The following is a 22,714-nucleotide window of genomic DNA, read 5'->3' as shown; positions in this document are numbered from 1 at the left end:
TCGATGTCAAATTTGTCACAAATTTCGCAGGGCACGTACAAACGAACGACCATTCGCACCTACGGGGGATTTCCAGTCTTCGATCAACCTCGCGTGCGCGTTTGTGGGATGCGGGAGAACTCCACGCAGGCGGGGCCGGGGATCGAACCCCGGTCCTCACGACTGTGAGCGGCGGATGTGCTAACCGGTCGACCGCCGTGCCGTCACCTCCAAATTCAAGTCCAAAAATAATAAATATTGGACTCTTCAACGTGTGACGACGTCAAGTGCACACGCAAAAAAATGAATCATCATCAACATTAACTGCGTTCCTATTTTGTTGTTAACAAGTCACAGAAATTAAATTACATTTGAAAATTTCTGTCAGACATTGTCGATGTTTTGAAGTAAATCAATACAAATACAATATTTTTTTTAATTTGAATTTTAAAAACAACTATGAGACTTAATTTAATAAAGGATTAAAATGATAAAATGATATAAAAATGCAACTCAGATTTTATTCACCAATTTTTTAAATAAATCAAATTGAAACAAAAATGCAACGTTCGGTTTCACTTCATCATTTTGTAAATGTATACAAATGGCTTTTAATCCAATTAAAACCAAAACAAAACAAAATATATATATATATATATATATATATATATATGTGTGTGTGTGTGTATATACACACACAGTAGAAATATATTTGGTGGGAGAAGAAAAGGACGAAGAAAAAGAAGCAGATGACGAAAGACGAGTGCAGGTGATGTTCAAACGAGCTGTTGAAAAAAGTGGGCGGTCCTTATTCATCTCTTGTCATTTTCAAATTTGACATCATCTTGCTCACAGGAAGAAGAAAAACGCAGAAGAAAAAACGTGTGCGCGTCTGTGCGTCTTTGCGCGTGCAGCACTCATGAATACTAATATCAAACACGCTACAGATTAATCACGTTAACGCACTGCTGTTGACGCCTTAACACGCACGCACTGCGGAGCTGGGTTCATCATTGAGAAAATAATTAGAAAGCAGAAAGTCCAATTAAAACGTGGAGAGAAAAGAAAAGATTGTTTTCCCTTTGAAATTGAAGAGACGAAGGCCGCTCCTGCGAGGATTCGTTCCCGACGTTGTTCGCTGGAGAAAACCCAGCGAGCACGAAAACAGCATCGGCGGTCAGGAAAATTAACAAATGACTTCGTTTATTAACCGAGCATTTACATGATCAACAATCCTGTAATATGGGTTGCAATAATGGAGCTGTAATTGAGCTGAATCACAATTCCCGTCATCTTCATATATTTTGGGTATATTTGATATCGAAAATATTTCATGCCAACGAACAACACGGACATTTCTCAACCGGAATCCGACATTTGATTGCCACGGACGTCTATATTCGTCAAGTTCCTATTTCATGGCGCGAAAGAGGGACTCGTAAACCACCGCAATGACGAACGGAGGCCCGCAGATGGCGACGTTGCGTGGCTTCGGCTTTGCGATCAGCACAGGTTTTGCGGAGACAAAGAGGAGGCGGACAATGTCGGTTTTTCACGTCGAGGAAGTTCGGGCCCCTCAAAGCTGAACAGAGGAAGTTAGTAGAAAGCGTGTCGTGACAAAAAGATGGCGCAGTTGATGAGTGAATAGCGAACATGTAAGAAAAAAAAAAAAAAAAGCCACTGGCATTCAACTGCGCATCGCTCACGGCACGTTTCTCAGTTGGGAATCTGTGAAACTTTGCCATCAAAAGCTTTCTCGGTCTTGTTGATGTTGTCTTGTACTTTGACGTGCACAAAAGCAAAACATTCCCACTCGTCTCTGTTCTGCTTCACAAGTTTGTGTTTATTTGTTCACAAAAACCTCCTTTTCTTGACTCGGTAGCGAGAAACCGCTGTTTTGGGGGAACCCGACCCACGTTCTCCTGGGAAAAAACAACAAAAACCTTTGGCGGCAAATTTCCTCCAGTCGCGCGCACATTCGTAGGCCGCACGTGAACGGAGAGTCGACGCTTTCGTTCGGCGCCGATACTGCGGCAAAATGTCGAATGCGTGCGGCTCTTGGAAGAGGAGCCCCGATGGTGTCGAACGGACGCTTTGAAAAACGCCTGGCAGCCGATGAGGTCACATCATTGCGGTAATTATGAATAACGACATTAGAAAAGCTGAAGAATTCCTCTTTACACGAATACACCATTTGACATTCGTCCCAATCACGTTTCAACTTTCTCTCTCTCTGTTTCTTTTCGAGTGAGCTGGTCCATCCGTCTGATTTCCAAAAAACCCAAGCGGCCCTTGAGCACCAAATTTTGCAGGGCTGCGTCCGGCGCGGGGCATTTGTCATTCGGCCATTAGGCCGCCAACTAGCCTTTAGCGTTAGCATTTCATCGAATTGCAGTCATTGCGCTTTGTTTTCCCTTTGCCCTCAAACCGTTTACCTTTCACCCCCTCATCCGAACGCACTTGTAATGGCCGCGTTTCACCTTTAAGCCATTTCGATTACACTTCTTAACTGCATTGTTCACATTATACGCTCTTCCTGTCCGTTATTAGCCTTTCGCCTTTTAGCTTGAAAGGGGACCGAAGAGCTTTTCTCTGTAAAATGGTCAATACTTGTCTTAACGTATTTTTTCTATCCATCACACTTTTATTCTGCTTTTTCGCTTGCTAGCGTGACGATAAGCGGAAATATGTCCCGCGTGTTCCTTCTTATCGTGCTGCTGTGAGATAAGAAGAACAAAACGCGATGGCGGCGAGTTCAATGTGGGAAGGAAATCCTCCCGGGGGAAAAAAAAAAAAAAGCAAGGTTCTGTGTTGGCAATCATTCACATATTCCTTACTTTACTTTTCTTTATATAGTGGCCAACGTAGTTGACCACAAGTCAAGTAAAAATCCCAACGTGGCGATTAGCGAGTATTCGATTCATCGTTGCAGCCCAGCCCTAGAACTAACTATATAGTCCTATAACTTACACATTTGAACTGCACTACCCCAAGCATATAGGGAACTACTATCCAGTGGCCAGTGGCTAGTTATTCGAAGGCAGCCGAGGCGACGTGTCTGAAGTTCGCGTCCATCTCAAATTTTGGCTCACAACTCAAACGTTGACTGCTCCTAACTGGAAAAACATAAGTTGAGGCAAGTCAAGGTATTAAAAATAAACGTCACTGAATATCACATGAATAAAATGTACTTTTCCATACAAATATGTACTTTCGTCCCTCAAAATGTAAACAAAATGACATCCTGCCACTGAACACAACAGAGATTCTCAGTGGAGCACAAATACCAGTACTGGAACATGGGCTCCCTCTAGTGGTACATGATAGAATCACTGAATTAAAAACATAACGTTTACCACTTTTGACACATGCAATACAGTCAAAGATATTCGATGAAAGCTTGTAGCGCGACATGCGTCTTTTCCAGCTTTTTCTAATAGCACGGTTCAGTTGCATTTATCTTACAGTAAAATACATTTGCATTTACATTTTAGGAAGTGTTTGCTTTGAAACATTTATTTAGGTAGAAATTCTACTTAACTTTTGTGTAAAATACATTTTCATTGAATCATTTCACGACACCACAGTTTTTTTTTTTTCTTTTTCTATATTTAGGCTTAGTGTTGATGTTCAAAGAGCAACACGTGACAGTGGCTTACAATAATATCAAATGTACTTTTTAGGAACAAAACCCATCTCGGTTTTGCCTCCTTGGCAACAGGATTTTAATGTTGGCCATTTTGGTGGTCCTTGAAGAGCGCATTGAACTACACAAATTGCAAAGAAAAAAATGTGTTCGGGGGGGGGGAAAAAAAACCCGATCGCAAAACTCAAATGAATCGATAAAATCCATTTTTTTTTTTTTTTTTAAACAAGCCCTAGCTGGATAGACGCTAGCGAGCTAGCTGGCTAGCCAGCTCACAATCTTTCCATCAAGTAGCCACGTCGCGCTTGCGTGGAGAGCCCCGCCGTCCCACTTTAGCAAATTAGCGTCCATCAATCACAATCAATTGACGCCCGGTGCGACCATTCATTTACGGCGCTAACGAGGAATTGGTTCGATTCGATTCTCTCCATTCAACATCCTTCTAATAATTGGAGCGCTTTGTACCACTCAACCGCAACAGGGCGTCACGGAACCAACAGCGGTCCGAGGACATCACGCCAGGGAAGACCTGACATGTCACATGACCACCGGAAGACGAGACGCAGTAGAAGAAGTCGCAAAGAAGAGAAGAAGTGAAAGAAGCAGAATAAAACAATCTCTATGTCATATTTGTTGCAACAATTTAACTTGTTTTTCACTCAATTCGGTTCATTAAAATGCATTGAGTCATTTTTAATGTATATTTAATCATTTAAATATTAAATTTGACTAAACAATCGGATAATTAAATCATTTACTGTCGTGGATGTTGCAATTTGCCAACTAAAATCCAAACGTTTACTGCCATTGGCGAACATATACGTCAAGTATGTTTTGCAACAGGTACACGCGGAAAAGGGTCTCACCCAGCTTGTCTGTAATTCGCGCTTCGAAATAACTGTAATGACAAACGGACGCCAGGAGATGGCGACACGATATATTGAAAATCAACACAGCCGTTGTGGAGGAGCTCAAGATTAGAGGAGACTTAACTTGTCTCGTTGACTATGAGGGAGAGAAACGCTAACATGTTGGAAGTCGGACAAGTTTCTGACTTTATGTATATGATCTAAACATTGCGGAATGTCGTATAAAGAGTGTTGCAATGGTCAATCCATGGACACAGGTGATGGCGCGAATGATGAAAAGCATTTTAAAAAGGCTGACGTTGAACTCGAGCCAGGTGCTGAGTCTGCGTTGCTCACACCGTCTTTCTTAGTTGCGTAGCTGGAAATAAAAGATTATATTGGCATCACAAATCTACTGCTGATCGCTAAAGAATGGAAAAAGCGAGAAACAAACGTTTCTTGTCGTGAAAGAAGAGAGTCTCGTCTTTCAGTAGGTTTGGTGCTCGTGCTGTCGCAGAACACAAAATTCTGCGGGTCTTAAGAGATGAGCGAAAATGCTGTTAAACGACGACAGGAAAATGGGGAAGTCTTACTTTTCATCTGTCACCGTTCCAATGCCAGCGCGGCGACGATCGGAGCCGTTGGACGTATGGAACTTCAGGGACACAATAAAGGGGACTTTGTTAGCGTTGCAAAGATTCCTGGGATTTCCCGGCAGCAGAAGGCAACATGTCGCAGCTTCTCACGTCATGTTTGCTCAACAGATGACATCAAATCGCTTCAAGGACAAGACGACGACCACAAAGCTCAAACTGCTCGCTTATAACGAAGCCTTGAGGGATTTTCTTTGGTCTTGAACTTGGTTTCTGGCTAAGTGTTAACGTGGTTTCATAAAAGAGAGAAGGAGAAACTAAAGCGTACAAATGAGCCAATCACCAAAGGACAACAATGTACAACCCGAGGAGTGCAGTGTTACGTTACATTACGTCGTGTCACGTCGCGCCGTGTCACGTTACGTTGTCGTGGCACACTACGCCGTGTCACGTTGGACCGCGTACACCCTAACGCCTTGTGCGTTTGACCGCGTACGATAAGGACGCACGTAACACGAGATTGTGCATTCCGTTGCGTTACGTCAGACCGCGATGCATTCCAATGGGCTAGCCTGCCGCACCCCGCGTTATATTGCGTTAGCTTGCATCGTGCGGCACCGTGCGTAACATGACAATGTGAGTAATACTAGATTTTGTGTGACTTTAGGCTGCGTCAACCTGTGTTGTGTTACAATACAGTACGTATTATGGTGCGTGGTGTTAGGTTGTGTTACATTACAAAGGGTTATGGTGCATTCCATGTACATTCTATTGCCTTGTAGTGTGCGTGCGCCGTGTGCTAAAAAGCATGCCGATGTGATGAGGAAAGGGAGTTCCCCGTGAAGGGTCCAGTCAATGTTTTTTTCTTGAACTTGTTAGGTCTGTCTTTTCTTTAAAGGCCACACGTTTATTTCAGGGCCGGCTGCTAACTTCGACTATTGTGCGTGCACAAAGGAGTCACCGAGGTGTAAAAGTGGTCATTACGACCGCGCGCTTGCTATCGGCTCGGCCGCCGTACAAAAAAGAAGGACGATTCCCAGCCGCGGTGACCTTTCATCCGGCGGCGAAGAAAAGTTTCGGAGTTTTCGTCGCTCGAGGTTAAAACGCAAGCGGTCGCTGCCGTTGACCTGCTGTGATTTGGGCACAGGTCCCGCGGTCCATCTGCGCTCGGCAACACTCACACGGCTTTTGAGGAAGACACGAGACGAGTACATCGCAAACCAAAAACGTTTTCATTCACGCCTGAAACAATTTGTTGTTGAAAATGATGTCTCATTATTTCAAAAGTTCATTGTTACGTCTGGGGACCGGCGTGACGATAAAACGAGCTAATGACTCCTCCCTACCATCGCTTCGAGCCAATCAAAAGGGCTGCTATATAGCGGACCTACCCAAACGAATAAAGACATTTTTTTACTTTAGAACAAAAGCCCTTCTTTTTTTTCCCCCAGACTATAGTCCTACTTTTTAGAGATCAAAGGCCTCTTTTCCAGAATAAAATGTGTAATATTACAATAATAAAAGTGTGTCACCCATTGGTTGGCAGCATGTTACAAGAGTTCCGCAAACGTTCTCCTGCATTCGTACTTCCCCGCCCTTTTTCGTCATTTCGTATGTTGTGCGTCGCGCTAACACGTTTCGCACCGTTTTCAGCATTTTTGGCGGTGACATTCTTTGGTGCTTGTTAGCAACAGCTTTGTTATCTCGCCCTTATTTACGCTTTCCACACTTTGGGCGAGCACGGTCCCACAGGGCGAAAAGGCCCGAGAAGACTCCTCCTTCATCCCTCACCGTCAACGGTTTCGGGGATTGCCGCCACCATTGTTATGTTTTTAGTTGATTATTTATAATTATTTCATGATCGTTACCCAAGCAATTCTTTTTCAAAAATAATTAAAAGAAATATGTTTTTTAAATGTTATATGACTAATGTTTGTCAACATTTGTTATTTACAGCAGATCAATGAATTGACATGTACAAATGTATAAAATAAACATTTGAATGAACCCTTTGAAGGGGAAAAGTGGCTAAATGAATGCAACAAATATTCCCAAACTGTTCATAATGCAACTGCTCGGTGGGCCAGATTAAGGAAGAGAGCGGGCCGAGTGTCGCCCGCGGACCGTAGGTTGCCCGGCGCCGACCCCGGGCCTAACCGACGGACGAAACAAGCGTGGCTTTTTGTCGGAGCGGTTTTGCCGAGGTTGACCACGACGATTCCTCGGCATCTTCGCTCAATTATTCATTCTGCCGCCGCCGCCGCGTGCAAAATGAACCGCGACACGAGGCCTCCTTGAAAAATGCAAGTGACACAAAAGACAATAAAAGCCTCGCGTCTGCATTATTCAAAGCCCCGACGCTTTTAGCGACCAAGCGCCGTATACGTCTCCATAAACAGCGGTAAATAAGTCAGCCGCTAAACGCCGCCGAAGCGTATGTCGCGCATCGGCGCGTAAGACGACGAGTATCTTCGGGAACCTTTCAAGAAAGTTTGGTTGCAGCTCGGAACGGCGGCCGCGGACTTTCCACGACATTCCGGATGGCGCCTGCAGGAGTTTGGCCCACATTTGGGACCCATGATAAGGAAGGCAGGAAGGAAGGCAATGGATGGAAGGTCGGCTCAGAGGATGGCAAGCAAGGAACAAAGGAAAAAAGAGAAGGAACGAAGCATCCGGGATCGGGTTTGATTTTCCGTCCTCCACCTTCGTCGTCGTCCACCGCACGAACAACAAGTCGCGTCGGAAGGCGTTCGGGTTCGAGGGGGGGGGTCGCCGCGCTCGGGAGCGAGCGGCGCAGATCGTCGCGGCGATAGCGCGGCCGGCCGGGATCCGCCGCCGCGGAACGGCCGCCTGAGGGCGACGTGAATATTTCATGCGACAGAAACAAGACGAGGAAGAAGAAGATGACAAAGAGGAAGATGAACAACGACGACGAGAAGGAAGTAGACCACGTCGAACAGAAATAAAGACGACAACATAGAAGACGACCGGAACGAGGGCCACGATAAAAGAAGGCAAAAAAGATGACCAAGAAAGAAGGCGACAGCAATCAGTAGTCACAACAACGAGCGGCAAACATTTACCGTTGTATAAATTCGTAACAGACATTACGGTCGAACCCGTTTTTCACAGCTCCTGGCGACAGCTCGACTTTTATGCAAAGGAAAATATTTGTTTTCCATTTTCTTTAGACCTATTGATAATCTGTCGACTTGATTTTTTTTTTTTTGCGGGGGGTGCGCATGCATCAGAAATGATGGAACGTGTTATGCATTTTTCTTTTTTTTACAGTTTTAATGTCTTAGGCTAGGAAGTGTTTTTTTTGTTTTTACCACCCCAAAAAATAACACAAATTATGCGCAATATGAGTATGAAAAAACAGCAATCGGCAATGCGCTAAATCCACAATAGCAGCGAGGGAGATGCGCAGGCGAGTAACGGCACTCCACTGATCGATGGAGGAAAATCCGCAAAAAGCGAACTGCGATACAGCCGGCGATGACTGCGCTCGGTGCCGCAGCGACGAAAGGAGACTCGCGGTCGCCGATGAATTTGCGGACGCTCATTAAAAGCCAGCAGAACACAAACACAACGAGCACACTCGCGCAGAAGCTGCTGTCCGCCACCGCTCCCGTCCAGACGCCCGCACGCCGACGTCGCGTGCCGGCCCACCATACAGATGCTACAATGAGTTTTCGATACAATTTACGCTTGCAATTGTTTTCTGTTCACATTCATTGCAATGACTTTTCAAAATACTGTTTTAATAACTTCCATTTTGTCTAAAAGCGGCCTTTGACCAGTCCAGGGTCAAACGCCGGATCGGCCTCATTTCAATCGATGGATTCCTTTTTCTGGCAAGCGCCCTTTTTCTAAATCCACCCGCGGCCTTCCGCGCCTCGTTTACCGTGCGCGAGGACGCTCCGCAGCACGCACGCGCACACACACACACAACATAAGTAGCCTGTACCTTTATCCAATCGCAGCAGAGCGCGATGACGTCGTCCATTAGCACCGAGACGCTTTGCCGATGTCAGCAGACAAAATGCTCACGTGCGCACACCCACAAATTGTCCTCATTTGTACCTTCGAGGGCTCGATGAGCGAACGACAGGCTAGAACCTCGGTCGCGTGCAAACAAAGTATTTTCAAACAAAGAAAATACACAAAATGTTTTACGAAGAGAGACTTTTTAACAAACCGTTGAAACAGTCTTATTGATTCGACTCAATTTAGTTTTTGAATTGTTGTTATTCGTATGAAAAAATATTTTGGAGTCAGCCTGGAGGGGTGGCGGCGACCCCCTTTCAGGAACAATCCGAACGAAGGAGCTTTGCTTACTTTGGAATGAATTTGTCTCATCTCCGTGACGACTTGACCACGGCAACAAGCAAACAGCGATCGACGCGTGTCTCGGACAATATTCACGAGACACTCGGGCTTCATTTTGCGGCTCGTGAACGCTGCTGATCAGTGGCGGCTGGCCAACAGAGGGCGCCAGGGAGCTGCCCCACCGCGCATGCTGGTCGCCACGTTCCTTGAAGTCAACAAAAACCCATCATAAAAATGCATGTCTCATTTTAGATGAGTAGGAGGAATAGCAAATAGCTCATGTTGCTTTCATCTCTGCTGTCTGATTTTGTCACGCATTTCCGGTTTGGGGCGCACGAATTTTAACCGTTGACTGCCGTTCAAGAGTTTGACGCGCGCAGCAGATCGCAGATCGTCTTCGAGGAAATCGGCGGGACCGAGGCGGGGCTGGCCGACGTTAAATCTTAAACGTCGATGCGGAGTCGACTCGTCGGTTCAACCGGATTGCGAAGGCCCGCTGACAGTCACATCCCCGTTTCGTTCGTTCGTTCGTTCGTGTTTCCCGGGAAAGTCGAATTTTTGATTCTCTACTCCATTCTTCTTCCTTGTCCATCGCAAGCTGGCTCGCTTTTGGATGAATGGACCTCGAATACTTTTCCGTGCGCGCGTGTGTTACAGCCGGCCACCGTTACCATGGTAACGTGAAATGACATCCCGGAGGGTTCGTGTCAGAACTGAAGACGTCGTCACGTGGTTACAATCCTAATCATCATCGATTGTTCCGATGTCCGCGCGCGCGCACACACAGGCACACGCACGAAGCCGGTTGGGATGGATTACTCTGAACGCGCAACACGTAAACATTTCCCACCAGAAACGTGCCTGCGTGCAATGCATGTGTGAGCGTGTGTGTTAGTACGCGTGACTTCGCTGTGAGCGTGTGAAGGTGCGTGCATGCGTGTGCGCAAGCGGGAGTGTGTGAGTATGTGAGCGTGCGCGTGCGCGTGCCCGCGCATGGTCCCGTTCCGGATGATGTGCGACAGCGCGTGTGAAGCGTCTCGCGCCAGCCGGAGGATCTCAGCGAATCGAGGCTGGAAAAGGAAGCGTTTGGTCCGCGAGGCGAAAGCGCCAGACCGAGCCCGACGGCCTCGTCCGGCACCCGCTCAGCACCGACCGGCCGAGCGGAACCGAACCGGGCCGGGCCGGGCGGCGTCCCCTCGCACACGCGCGCCGCCTCGCCGGCCGATCGCAGGCCCGGCCGAGCGGAAGCGCCGAGCCCCGGCGAGTCATTATCGGAATGTCCGGAGCGATCCGTCAAAGCGCGGCCGGCGCGTGCCGGCTTTGCGACACCGCTACGCGTACGCGGCCCGCAGGAAGGGAGTTGGGCGAGGAGAACAACCCGATGACGGAGGCTCGGGTCGCATGGGGGAGAATATTCAAAAAGCAGGCAAGTGGCAGATGAACCCCAAGTGGTGCTCGGGCACCATCGCTGGCTTGATATTTTCCGTAAAAGCACTTCTTTCATGTATTCAGGACCTGAACCATTTAGTGATTTATAGACCAGTAGCAGAACTTTCAAATCTATTCTGAAGCTGACCGGGAGCCAGTCTAGAGACTTTAGAATTGGAGTCATATTTTCCGACCTCTTCGTTCCGAGCCGCAGCATTCTGAATGAGCTGTTTAACGCTCTTTTGGGGAGTCCGGTCAGAAGACTCTTACAATAGTCAAGTCTACGTGAGATAAAAGCATGGATGAGCTTCTCCTGGTCTGCTTGACACATGCAAGCCTTCACTCTGGACTTGTTCTTCAGATGGTAGAAGGCAGTTTTAGTCATTGATTTGATATGAAGTCAGGTTCGAATCTATCAGTACGCCAAGGTTTCGGACTTGGGCCTCGGTTTTTAAAGAATGTGACTCCGGGTATTTACTAACAGCGATCCGCTTTTCTTTATTGCCAAAAACAATTCTCTCCGTTTTGTTGCGGTTTAATTGGAGACATTTCGGCTCATCCAATTATCCATTTTAGACAGTGACGCAACACCTCAATTGAACTGCCGTCATCTGAAGACGCTGCGAGATATAACTGTCGGTCGTCTGCATAGCTACGGTAGTCAACATTAAAGTTCTGAAGAATTTGACCCAAGGGTAGCATATACAGGCTAAACAGGAGGGGTCCAAGGACTGACCCTTGAGGGACCCCATAGGTCATCGCCATTGGATGAGATTGAACACGCCAAAGGTTACAAAATATCTCCTTTCCTCCAGGCAGGACCTGAACCAGTTAAGGACTGTTCCGTTCAGTCTAGACTTCTTCCTACTTCTTTTTGAACACTGAACGTTGGATTTTTGGTATTATTTTCATAGTCAAAGTAAATGTTGAAACAAATGTCAGAAAAAGAAGACAAAAAACAGCAGAACGAAAGAACGCGACGTGAGTTGACAGAGACGTTGAAAGGGGCCGAGCGACGGGAGGTCTCGCTCGGGCGGCTTTCGTGGAGCTTTTAACGGCAACGCGCGCGGCGCCTGAGCGCAAACAAAGCGACGCCGCGTGCGCGGCGCTCGGCTTCACAAAGTTGCCATAATTAAATCCGCGCTCCGATAAACGGGAAGAGCGAGCAGGCGGGACGAGCACCCGGCGGCGGCGGCGGCGCTTCCCGTCGTCTCGGGCTCGGTCTCGTTTGTGATGGCCGCTAACCCTCCGACGCTTACGTTCGCGTCGTGTCGCGCAAAACAACAACAAACAACAACAACAACAATACAAGACATCTTGTGCCGCTTTCATCTTCTGGAGGACGACGAACTTTTACGCGGGCCGGGCAAAACGTGCTCTTCAAAGGCCGCATTCGGGCAGCACGGTGTGCTAGCGGTTAGCGGGATCGCCTCGCAGTTCTGAGCCTCGGGGTTTGAATCGCGCGCAAAGTCCGCTGGGACAGCCGCCAGCGCGCAAATGGACACATTTCAAGCTTTTTGAGACAACTTCAAAAAGTAGTTTGTGCCAACATTACAAATGATTTTGTGACGTCAAATCTTTCCAGTTAAACTGAAAGGATCATTGTTTTTATGATTTTCAGAATGGAGTATTTTCAATTCAGAGAACTTGAAATCATTGGTTTGATTCCACCGAATTCATGAGTCCAAAGTCGAAGCTAAAACAGTAGCGGTGATGGATTGAAAAAAATGTTCAGTTCTTCTCGTGTTTCCTTTCTTTTCAGTGTCCTAAAGGGCGGAGAAGCTCGAAACAAACTTGTTTTCTGGTGAAAGAGCATCTACTCCTTCTCGGGGACGTTTCAGGGCGCACTCTGTCCCAGACGAAAACATTTTGTGGGTCTCGCAGCATCCACCCAAATGCTGCAAATGCCAATTTTCATGACGAAGTGTCAAAATGGGAGCGCGTGCTAACTCGCTGCTCGCTGCCCGGGAGAGAGACGAGACAGGGCACCAACAAACATTCAGCAATATAGAACGAGTCTTAGCGGTTGCCATGCCAACACGCGAGAACGCCTCACCTGGCCACTTATGAACTGGCAACGTGTGCGGTGTGCACGATGTTGTCGTGTTGCGGCGGCGTTTCGTCGCGCGCTAACCAGGCGGCAGCCCGAGCTTGTTCATAACTCATCGATGATACACGAGTCCTTATTAGCCGGGCACGCCATCTTCAATTCGGCCTTCATGCGTGAAGCGGCGCCGCGTCGACGACATTTTGCCGGCAGACGGACACCAACGGAAACACGACTTTGTGCTGTTCGAGTTGAACGCCGCTTTTGGGTTCTGTCGGTACAAATTGGAGGATGAACACAGAAGTGACAAGAAACGAAACCAAAAACTGGAATCCATCGCATCGCTCTGCAAAACGCCGCGTTTGCGAACGCGTGTTTGCGTTTGCCAACCGTGTACTCGTCACTGCGTTTCTTACTCCCGTGACCGTGTGTCTACGACAGTTTTCCGAACTGCGCTTTTTGTGCGCGTGCGGTTGCAGATGACCGCGCCGACCGCTGACTGATTCGTCCCCCCCGCGGTTGCCATGTCAACCGCAAAGGAGCTCGCCGCGTGCGCGTCGGCACTCGCGTGAAGATCGGCGCCAAAGTTCCTCCCACGTGACCAAAACATGACACGCATGTCTGCTTCATTGAAGACTTGAAAATGCGCACAGGAAAAAAGATGCGTTTTTACAATCTGACGCATGCTTAAAAAAATGTCAGACATAAAACAAGTCGGTGAGAGGAGCCAACTTGTGGAATGACGACGATAATCAACGGACAACATCCAACGAAGAATCGTTCAAAAACACACAAAGCGGGTCTTTGGTGATGATGATGATGACGACGATGACGCTAGCTTGACTCCTGTGATACTTTTACACGCAGCCGCTATTTTCCAAGACCTTGAGAACTGGTGTCAAACGCACGGCCTGGGGACCAGATCCGGCCCGCCGCGTGACTTTATGTGGCCCACCCCGGCAACAACAAAAAAGTGCGTCTACTTCATGGTTCTTGGTACATGCTTTTTTTTCGGGCAAAAAAAATATGTACCGTAATTGCTATTTCCTTCACTTTGAATAGATCTTAAAAGCTTTTTTTCCACCAAAACCCTGAACAATCATTGAGTAGTTGTATACCATATAATTGCGTACCACAATTTTGCTCGACTAGTGATTTCAAATTTCATTTGTTGATGACAATATGTAATGATCAATTGCAGGGGCAACTGTTCCTACGTGATAATGAGGTTAAACTTTGAACGTTCAAAGGTTTTCGGCCCTCTGAGGGAAACCGTAACGGAGATGTGAGCAATATCAGTTTGACCCCCGCTTATGAATAGCTATCAATTTCATCATTATTATTAGCAAAGTCAAATGTGCACTCAGGTTGGTGGGGGAGGACCAGATCCGTTTTTATGTACATTGGCATCAAAGCACAAAATCTACTGCTGGCTTCTACTTTTATTTGTGCGCTTTTTCATTTTTATTTATATATACACTGGTATCTTTTTTTTGGAGCAACCATTCTTGTGTTGAATTGTTCGTACATGTTCAATAAAGTCGAACAAAAATGTACGTACGATCGACGCGACCTCTCGAAGGCGGCGCGCTGCATTCGCTCGCCGTTGCGGTCGTTCAGGTGTCGCTTCCAAGTGAACATTTCTTCGGCGCCGCGCGCAAGCTCAAACGCGCGCCGCCGGCAAACTCGGCGCAGAAACTGGGACGCGCCGTCTTATCGAGTGCAAATCTCAGAGCTGCCGGGATTCTCGCCTTTGATTCCGGCGCCTCAAACTTGACGAGTCACGCACGGCTCAAGGAGGTCCGGTCGCGTTCTCCTTCAGCGAGTCGCTCGGAGTCTGCCCGACCGAACACCGTTCGCGAGAAGACGCCTCGAAACTTTGTGTGGATGTCATTTTGCGCATGCACGCACGCGACACAATACGTGCGCACACTTTGTACACAATTCCGAGGCATAATTCTGAAAAACAATTCCGAAAGAATTTTACAAAACGATTGCAAGGCGGGCGGCAGACCGATGACTTGACACGGTTGAATTTTTAAAGTGAAAAAATAAATCCCAGCGGCACCCAAAGTAAATCCGTCACAACGTTCACATCACTCACTAGCCAGTGTGTGTGCGTGTGTTCGTGCGTGCATGGATTTGTGCGTGTAGGTGCATCACCTTGGATACATTTCATACTCTGTCATCTTTGTGAGCCGCTCGGACGGGCGAGCGAGGAGACGTCGCCGTGTCCCGGCGAGATGAATGAAATGTGCTAACGTGCTAACGTGCTAACAGAGGCCACGTTTGTTCGCCCGGCCGTCTATCGTGTCGTGCGACCGCTCGCCGCGCCCGACGAGTGGATGTCAAACTGTTGTAAATTCCTGTCGGATGCGCACGTGCAGCAAGAAAAAAAAAATCACCATCAAAAAATCAATCAATCATCCTCACCATCAGTGATAAGCCTTGTAAAAGTTCATGAAATAAGTTCCTATTTTGGCCAAACATGAACTGAACTTAGTTCCTTTGTTTCTGATCAAAATCATTGAGAACGCGTCGATTCTGGCGTCTCGAACGGTTTTCGAACCAAAGTTCATTTTCATTCACGAGTGGCCCATCGGCAACATGTTGAGAAAAAGCAAAAAAGAACGATGAATGCGTTCCTTTTGGGAACGGTGAACTCAACTTTCAACGACTTTGTGGGGAAAATTAACTTTCCCAACACTGACAAAAATAACAAACACCATCATCATCATCATCATCATCAGCTCCACTATGAATCATTTTTAGTTGTTTCAAATGTATCAAGTCTCTTTTAAGATGGAGTAAAATAAGAATAATACGCCTCCAAATGCGAGCCGTCCAGGGTGTTCGGTGCCCGAAGTCACCGCCCACAATTTGCTCGGGGAAACGGATGTTGGTCAAATCGACGCCATGATGGGGAAAAAAAAAAAAAAGGGAGAGGGAACCGAAATCGCGTCGGCAGGTGGACAAAACGAGGCGAGCGGAAGCAAAACGAGAGATTTCAGTTTTCCGCTAATTGGGCCCGCAGTCACACGGACCGCAGGCTGACAATTAGCCTCGTTTGTCCGACTGGTCACCAGCGCTTATATCAAACAAACTTGCGGTTTATTAGAAAGGAAAGGCGGGGGGGCAGAACTTTAGGGGTACGGCACCACTGGATCTGGACTTTACACGCGTAAAAATAGCAATTACTGCGTCACATCTAATCATTATACGGCGTAGTAGTATTGTTCAGACAAACACCGAGCAAATTGTCGCACAAAATCACAATAACGGTTTTAATGAACATGATCACGATAACAATGATTTTAATGACCACATTTCGCTGCACGCGAGCGTCAGAATATTCACAACAGTCCGGCATTTCGTGAACGTGCGCGAGCGTACCTAACGAAATGGCTAACAGATGTCCAGTTTGTGTTCGCAGCTGTCGCCATGGCAACATCATCCTCATCATCATCATCATCGCCACCTCCACCACATTCCGGCATCCGTCGGCATCAACTTGTATCAGCATCTTCATGAGCAGAATCTGAATAAGACCCAAGCTTGACCCACACCTCGAAGCAGAACCAAGACTATAAGCAGACCTAGAAGGAGAAACAAAGCTACGACTAGAATGAGAACCAGGACCAAAGGTCAGACCGAACCAGAGCCAGAACCAGAACTAAGACTACAAGCAAAACTAGAAGCAGAACCAAAACTAGGAACTGAAGTACAACCGGAACCAAACCTCGCACCAGAACTACAACGGCAACCAAAGCCAAGCTAAAACCAGAGCCTGAAAGTGAACCAAAGATATTGAGCAGAACCAGACGCAAAGCTAAGCTACGAGCAGTACAGGACCAAAGCTAAGCTAGAACTTGAACTTCAAGCAGCACCGAAGCTGCGGCAGAACCATCAGACCGCGTAGAACGCCGAGTAGAAGCTCGCCGCTTACCTTCTTGTACAGCCTGGAAAGGGTTGTTGGGTTCGACGAGTTTGATGGAGTGCGTGATCTTCTCACTCTGCAGGACGTCGTCGCTCAGGCTGAGGTCCGACACGGCCAGCTGGAACACTTCCTCGTCCCGGGCCGCGTTCTCCTCAAAGACCGCACCTGGCGACACGGACGAGCGAGCGAGTCAGAAGCCCGAAAGGCGCCGGAATGCTTCTCGTTCCGGGTTGGGAGCAAGTTCATTGAGAGCGACTCGGGTTGTGGCGGGAATTCGTCGCGCTCCGCCAGTTGGCCATTTTGGAGTGCCGCTGGAATGTCTAGCACATATATTTTGGGGGGTTTCCCCCGATTGTGTGCACTCAATGCATTTTGAAAAGCACTCAAAATGGTTTGATTTTTGGCACGAGACAAAATTCATGACTTCTGATGTGAAAATGTCAAAACCGGAAGCAAAGCTAAGCAAGGAACATAACTAAACCTACAACGAGAACAACCGGAATCAAAGCTAGAGGCAGAACAGAGGCTAGAAACTAGAGCCGAAGCAGAACCAAAGCTACGACCAGAAGTAGGACCGGAACCAAAGTTAAGCCTGAACCAGACCTAGAAGCAAAACCAAAGCTGAGCTAGAACCAAATCACATCCTCTGTATTGATATTTGAGTTCGGAGGATGTTCGGAATTAGCACTTGACAAAATTAATGTGAATACTGGACTTCCAGCATAAAGGGATGAATAAATGGACGCGGGACCGGACGGGGCGGACGGGCGGACGGCCTCCCTCCTCCCGGCAGGTCTCGTTGGGCCCAAAGCTGTGAGCGAGAGGTTTTGGCCAGGATTTAGCGGCCATTTGAGCGAGCGACGCGCAGTCCTAAACGTCAACTTTATTCTCCGCGAAGCTTTACGGCGTCCGTCTCCAGGCGACCCTATTCGCAAAATGGAAGACGGCAAACATCGCCTGCCAAAAGGATGGAAAACGTTTCCAAATGCTCTTTTGCTCAATGAGTGACAACCGCGTTTGTGTAGCAGGCGCGATAACGCGAACATCCTAAATCCAATCAAACAAAACATAAGACGACACTCTTCTTGTTTACTCTAATTGGAACCAGAGCTACAAGCAGAAGCTGAGCTCCGAACACAGCGATAACCACAATCACAACGAGAACAGAAACAAAGCTGGGCTCCACCCAGAATTCGAAGAACCCAAGTTGAGCGTCAACCGGACCCAAAGCAACTTCTTTCCTTCCATTAAAAAGAAACTCATATCCCTGACATTTATTTTTCTCTTTTGCATCGTTTTGTCATCCGCCGACGTTAATGAATCAACAAGACCGTTTTGAGAACGCAACGAGCAGAGAGAACGGATATCCCTTTTCAAATGTAGACAATGAAAACAAAGAAAAATAAATACTCAGGTCAAGTAGAGACACCTGGAAAATCGAAAATTAAGTTGACCGATTAGGTGATTGTACTCGGTTCCGAGCCACGGCTCGCGCGTCGCATCGACGGCTTCGGTTCCGAGCGCGGCGCGGACGTCATAGCAGATCAAGCCGAGGAGCGGCGGGACGAGACAGATGCTCCGGCGTGAGGGTCGGGGGGGGGCGCCCGCGTAGGCCGACGCCGGATCCGGGCCCGTCGCATCCCGTCCGAGCGCGGCCGAGTCGCCGCCGGTTTCTCCCCTCGGCCGAGGACCGTCTCAAGCGCGCAGAAGGACTTTCGGGTCACGGCAAGTTCAGCGTCCTTCTTCTTCGCCGGTCTCCCCGCGTCGGCCTCGGGTTCCGCTCGCCCGGGCTCGCTTTTAGGCTTTGGTTTCTTTCTGACTGCGGTTTCGTTTTGGGTTATGCTTGTGCTTCGGTTTACTTCAGCTTCGGATTCCGGCGGTTGTGTTTTGATTGTTCTACAAGTTTGGAAGCTCCAAAAGAATCCGACAAGCTCCGCCGAAGTCCACCGACTTCTGTCCGCGAGATCGCTTTGGTCGTCGCTGTCGTTTTTGTCTTCGTCAATGTCGAAACACAACAAGCCACACGTTTGCAGTAGTGTTTCAGAATGTTGCAGTCGTGTGTGGGAGAGGGTTTCAGTTTTAGATTTGATTGCTTCGCTAGCGTGCGAGAGCAAGATTTTCAGTTGTGTGTGTGAGAGTGTTTCAACGGATCATTTTTCAACCGCGTGTGAGAATGTTTCAGTCGTCTGTGAGTGGAATGTCGTTGTCGTTTGGGAGTACTTTTCACTAGTGTGAGACAGCATCTCAGTAGTGTGTGTGCGCGCGTTTGTGTGTGTCGGATCCGACCAATGAGAGCCTTCCGTGCTCGCAGAAGGTAAACGACAACAACTGAGCGGTTTCTTCATCATCTTCAGGCAGCGCAGTGCTTCCTGTCCAGCTTGCGCACCAAGCGAGAGTTTTGCGCGCGTGCGCCGCCATCCCGCTTCCGCTCCGAGCCCCGCCCCCTTTCGAAGGGCCTTCGATGACAAGGTGACGGCGAGCGGCTCGCCAGGCCCCAACAGTCGCCGCTTGTCCTCTCGGTCGCGACGCCATTGGCACGACGCGCACGTCCGCACGCAACTTCAGCCTCGCTCGACCGCTCGCAAAAAGAGAGCGAGAGAGAGAGCGACATTCACCGGGGACCGCCCCGTTGTCGCTCTTGATGCGACCCGCTGGCGACCGGTCCAGGGTGGACACCGCAGCCATCCTGACGACGACGACCATATTTCTTAAAGATGACGACGCCGATATCGATGATGATAATACGGACGCGTGTGGGAAAACTCGCCACCGCCATCTGTTACGTTGCATTCAAACTACTCGGACAAGTGCAAACGTATCCCAAAAGCAACCGCAGTCAAAGTCATGGCGTACTTTTATCTCGTTAACGCCACCTCCGCCGGCGACCGGTCCGACCGGAATTCATTCAGTCGTGAAATTCCACTGAACAAAAAAATAAATCAAATCAGAGAAAACCGACACATCGTAACGATGACGAAGACGATTATCATCTGGCAACAACTTTGCGACGACGAATGATTACGTCTGACTAAACGAGAGCTTGGGGTGGTGGTTACCATGACAACAACAAACATCAGCATCCAAGCGGACCTGACGTCATCACCTGACTTTTCACATCTTTGTCATTCGTGAAATATGTCGCTGGGTCTTCAACTTGTTTTTTCTCATGGATACTTCGAATTTTGGATCATATATCGTTGCTATACACACAATATGTAATGTGTGTGTGTGTGTGTAAATATTATATATATATGTATAAGGTGTTTCCATCACATTTTTGTTGTATTTCAGGTTTAAACATGCATTGATTGCTGCACGTTTGCATCCCATTTGATGTCGAAACACGTCAAATTTAGCAGGCTTACACCCGATTTCTGCTCTATACATCTAATGTGTCATGTTTACATCCTATTTCATGGATCCACATTTAGTGTTTTCATCCTATTTACTATCTTGTCATCTCATGTTTTTCTCCTATTAAATATGACGTCCTTAGTTTTCATGCCACGGACTATTTTGTCATGCAACGTTCGGACAAAGTCGTCCCGTCTGACTGCGCCACTTTGAATGAAGCCGACTGGCCAATGGATGAGTGAGTGAGTGAGTGAGCAACAGCTTGTCTTCCTCATCACGCACCAACGAGGGGGCTAGCCCCCACCCATCGCCAGGCAGCATCAGGACCGTACCGCATCCCCCCCCCCCCAAAAAAAAAATAAAAATAAAAGAGCGGGGGTGCCTTACCGATGTGAATGATGGAGTCGGCGTGCAGCGCTCGTCCACAGAACAGCAACAAGCACGCGCGCAGCACGAGCAGCATGCGGAGATCCATGGCCGCACGCACGCACGCACGCACGCACGCACGCACGAGCACGCACGCCGACACCAGCCGCCGCCGCCTCGTCCTCAGTCCGCAAAGAAAGAAGAGAGAAAAGAAAAACCAGGGAAGAAAAAGGAAAGCAATCCAAAGTGAGGCTGCAGCGCGGAAAAGAGATGATGATGATGATGATGATGAAGAAGAAGAAGAAGCTTCCGGACTGCGGAGGAAGGAAAGAAGCCCAGCCACCGGAGGAAGAGGAGGGAGAGGAGGAAGAGGAGCGAGGGTTGCTCCGCACGCCGTGTGGAACGAGAGAGAGAGAGAGAGAGAGAGAGAGGATGGAAGGGAGGGAGGGAGGGAGGGAGGGTGCTCTCTCACTCGCTCTCTCACTCCCTTTCTATCATTCTCCACCTCTCATGCTGTCTTTTTCCTTTCCTCCCCCACTCGCTCTCGGCGTTGATGCCCGGGGCCCGACGAGTCGCTACTGGGGGGGATGCGGTACGGTCCTGAAAGTCAGGTGCTCCGAATAATTATTTTTGTGAAAATACGTATACGGATTTAAAAAAAAATAAAGTACTCAAATATCGAGTAACCGGTTAGTAACTTCTGATGTATTGTTTTCTTTTTGGCAGACAGGAACGTCAAAAATATGAAATTGGAATGTGTGCAACTTTGATATTGCTCCACCATATCACTTTATCTACAACAATAATTAGGAATTCAATCTTTATAAAATAACAATTAAGGGAAATTCTGATCTTGAACGCTTGTTTTTTGTTTTCGCTTGGAAACAGCTCAACCGACCGCAGAAAAGCGGGGAAAAGGCCGTTGGAGGACACGAGCGTCGCGGCTTTTCCCGCCGCCGCCTTCTTTTTTGCCGTGTTCCTTTTGAAAACGTCCGCTCGTGCGCGGTCACGTGACTGCCCGGCTGCGTTTGATCGGCGAAACCGAGTCGAACGCCGCTCGCAGCTTAAATTGGATTGGCGGAAAGCGCTCACGTGATCGTCTCATCGATACAAACAAAAGTAGCGAGCGAGACGAAGTGCAACGTAAGAGAGTCAAAGTAATGAAGTTTCTTCAAAATAACCAAGTCAAAGTCAAACGCAAGCTGCACTAAAACTACTCGCACAAATACAATTAATCCAAAATGTTACTCAAGCAAAAGTAACGCATTTTTATGGTCATCATCATTATTATTGAAACGACAAGCGATTATGTTCCACCAAAGCAAAAAGTATTAAATAGCGAATGATTGCGTTTAGTTTGCAGACTGGCTGAAGCGCTTCAGGTGGTGGTTACCATGACAACAATAAACAGCATCATCAGCATCCAAATTGAGCCGATGTCATCACTTGACTTCTAGCATTATATAGGAGAAACTTCACGGCCGCACGCGCACGCGCACACACAGCTAGCAATTGGTGGAGCGTCACTCCCTCTGCTGGCCGCAGGCTGTTATTACAGATTCGCCCCACCGCACGTCACAGCTCTATTTTTTATGTTTCACTAAATATGTGCACGTGCAAATCATTTGGAATGTCCAACTCAACTTCCATTTTTTTTTTTTTTATCAGTATCTGCACTCAATCTTCTTTTTTACTTGAACGTTTTGCTTTAAAAAAAAAAAAGAACTTAATGCGTGCCGATCTTTTGCCTTGGCTGAGGTCATGCTCAGTCTTGATTGCTGTGTGGCAACATCAGGACCATCAGAGTCCAGTTCTGTTGGCATCTCCTAGCGGAACCCACACACGTACACGGATGCAAATGAATGGTGAAGGTTTGCAATGTGGACAAGGCGGCGACTTTAATGGGATTCCAAGCCAACTCGCTTAACGATGTCCCACTACGCTAATGCTAAGCTAGGTAACGGCCAGCTCGTGCGCTTACTGAAACGACATTGGCGTCAGCGTGTGCAAGAGCAACTCAAAGCATGACGCCATGAAGTCACAGCCTGACGACGTCATCAAGTGGCGTCATGAACTTAGGAGTCATCAAATGATAATGTCACAATGTCATGACATCAAAGTCACGAAGTTACTGAATGGGATTGACAACAGATTCTCATTTGCGACGCCAAGGTCATGATGTCA

General features: G+C 47.9%; 1 protein-coding gene across 1 annotated transcript in view; it reads right to left on the bottom strand.

The window, feature by feature from the left end:
* The window catches only part of LOC133418191 (glutamate receptor ionotropic, delta-1-like), a 75,046-nt gene extending 54,407 nt beyond the window's left edge, over positions 1-20,639 (bottom strand). Inside the window, exons 1-2 of the mRNA XM_061706633.1 lie at positions 20,552-20,639; positions 16,820-16,975 (exon numbers count right to left, since the gene is read on the bottom strand). Of these exons, the coding sequence (XP_061562617.1) occupies positions 16,820-16,975; positions 20,552-20,639 (244 nt within the window). The remainder of the gene's footprint in view (positions 1-16,819; positions 16,976-20,551) is intronic.
* Between the last annotated feature and the right edge of the window lie 2,075 nt (positions 20,640-22,714).

The sequence above is a fragment of the Phycodurus eques genome, chromosome 19, assembly GCF_024500275.1.
Source record: "Phycodurus eques isolate BA_2022a chromosome 19, UOR_Pequ_1.1, whole genome shotgun sequence".
Lineage (NCBI taxonomy): Eukaryota > Metazoa > Chordata > Actinopteri > Syngnathiformes > Syngnathidae > Phycodurus > Phycodurus eques.
The sequence above is the reverse complement of the archived record's forward strand: the minus strand, read 5'-3'. Positions and strand labels throughout refer to the sequence as shown.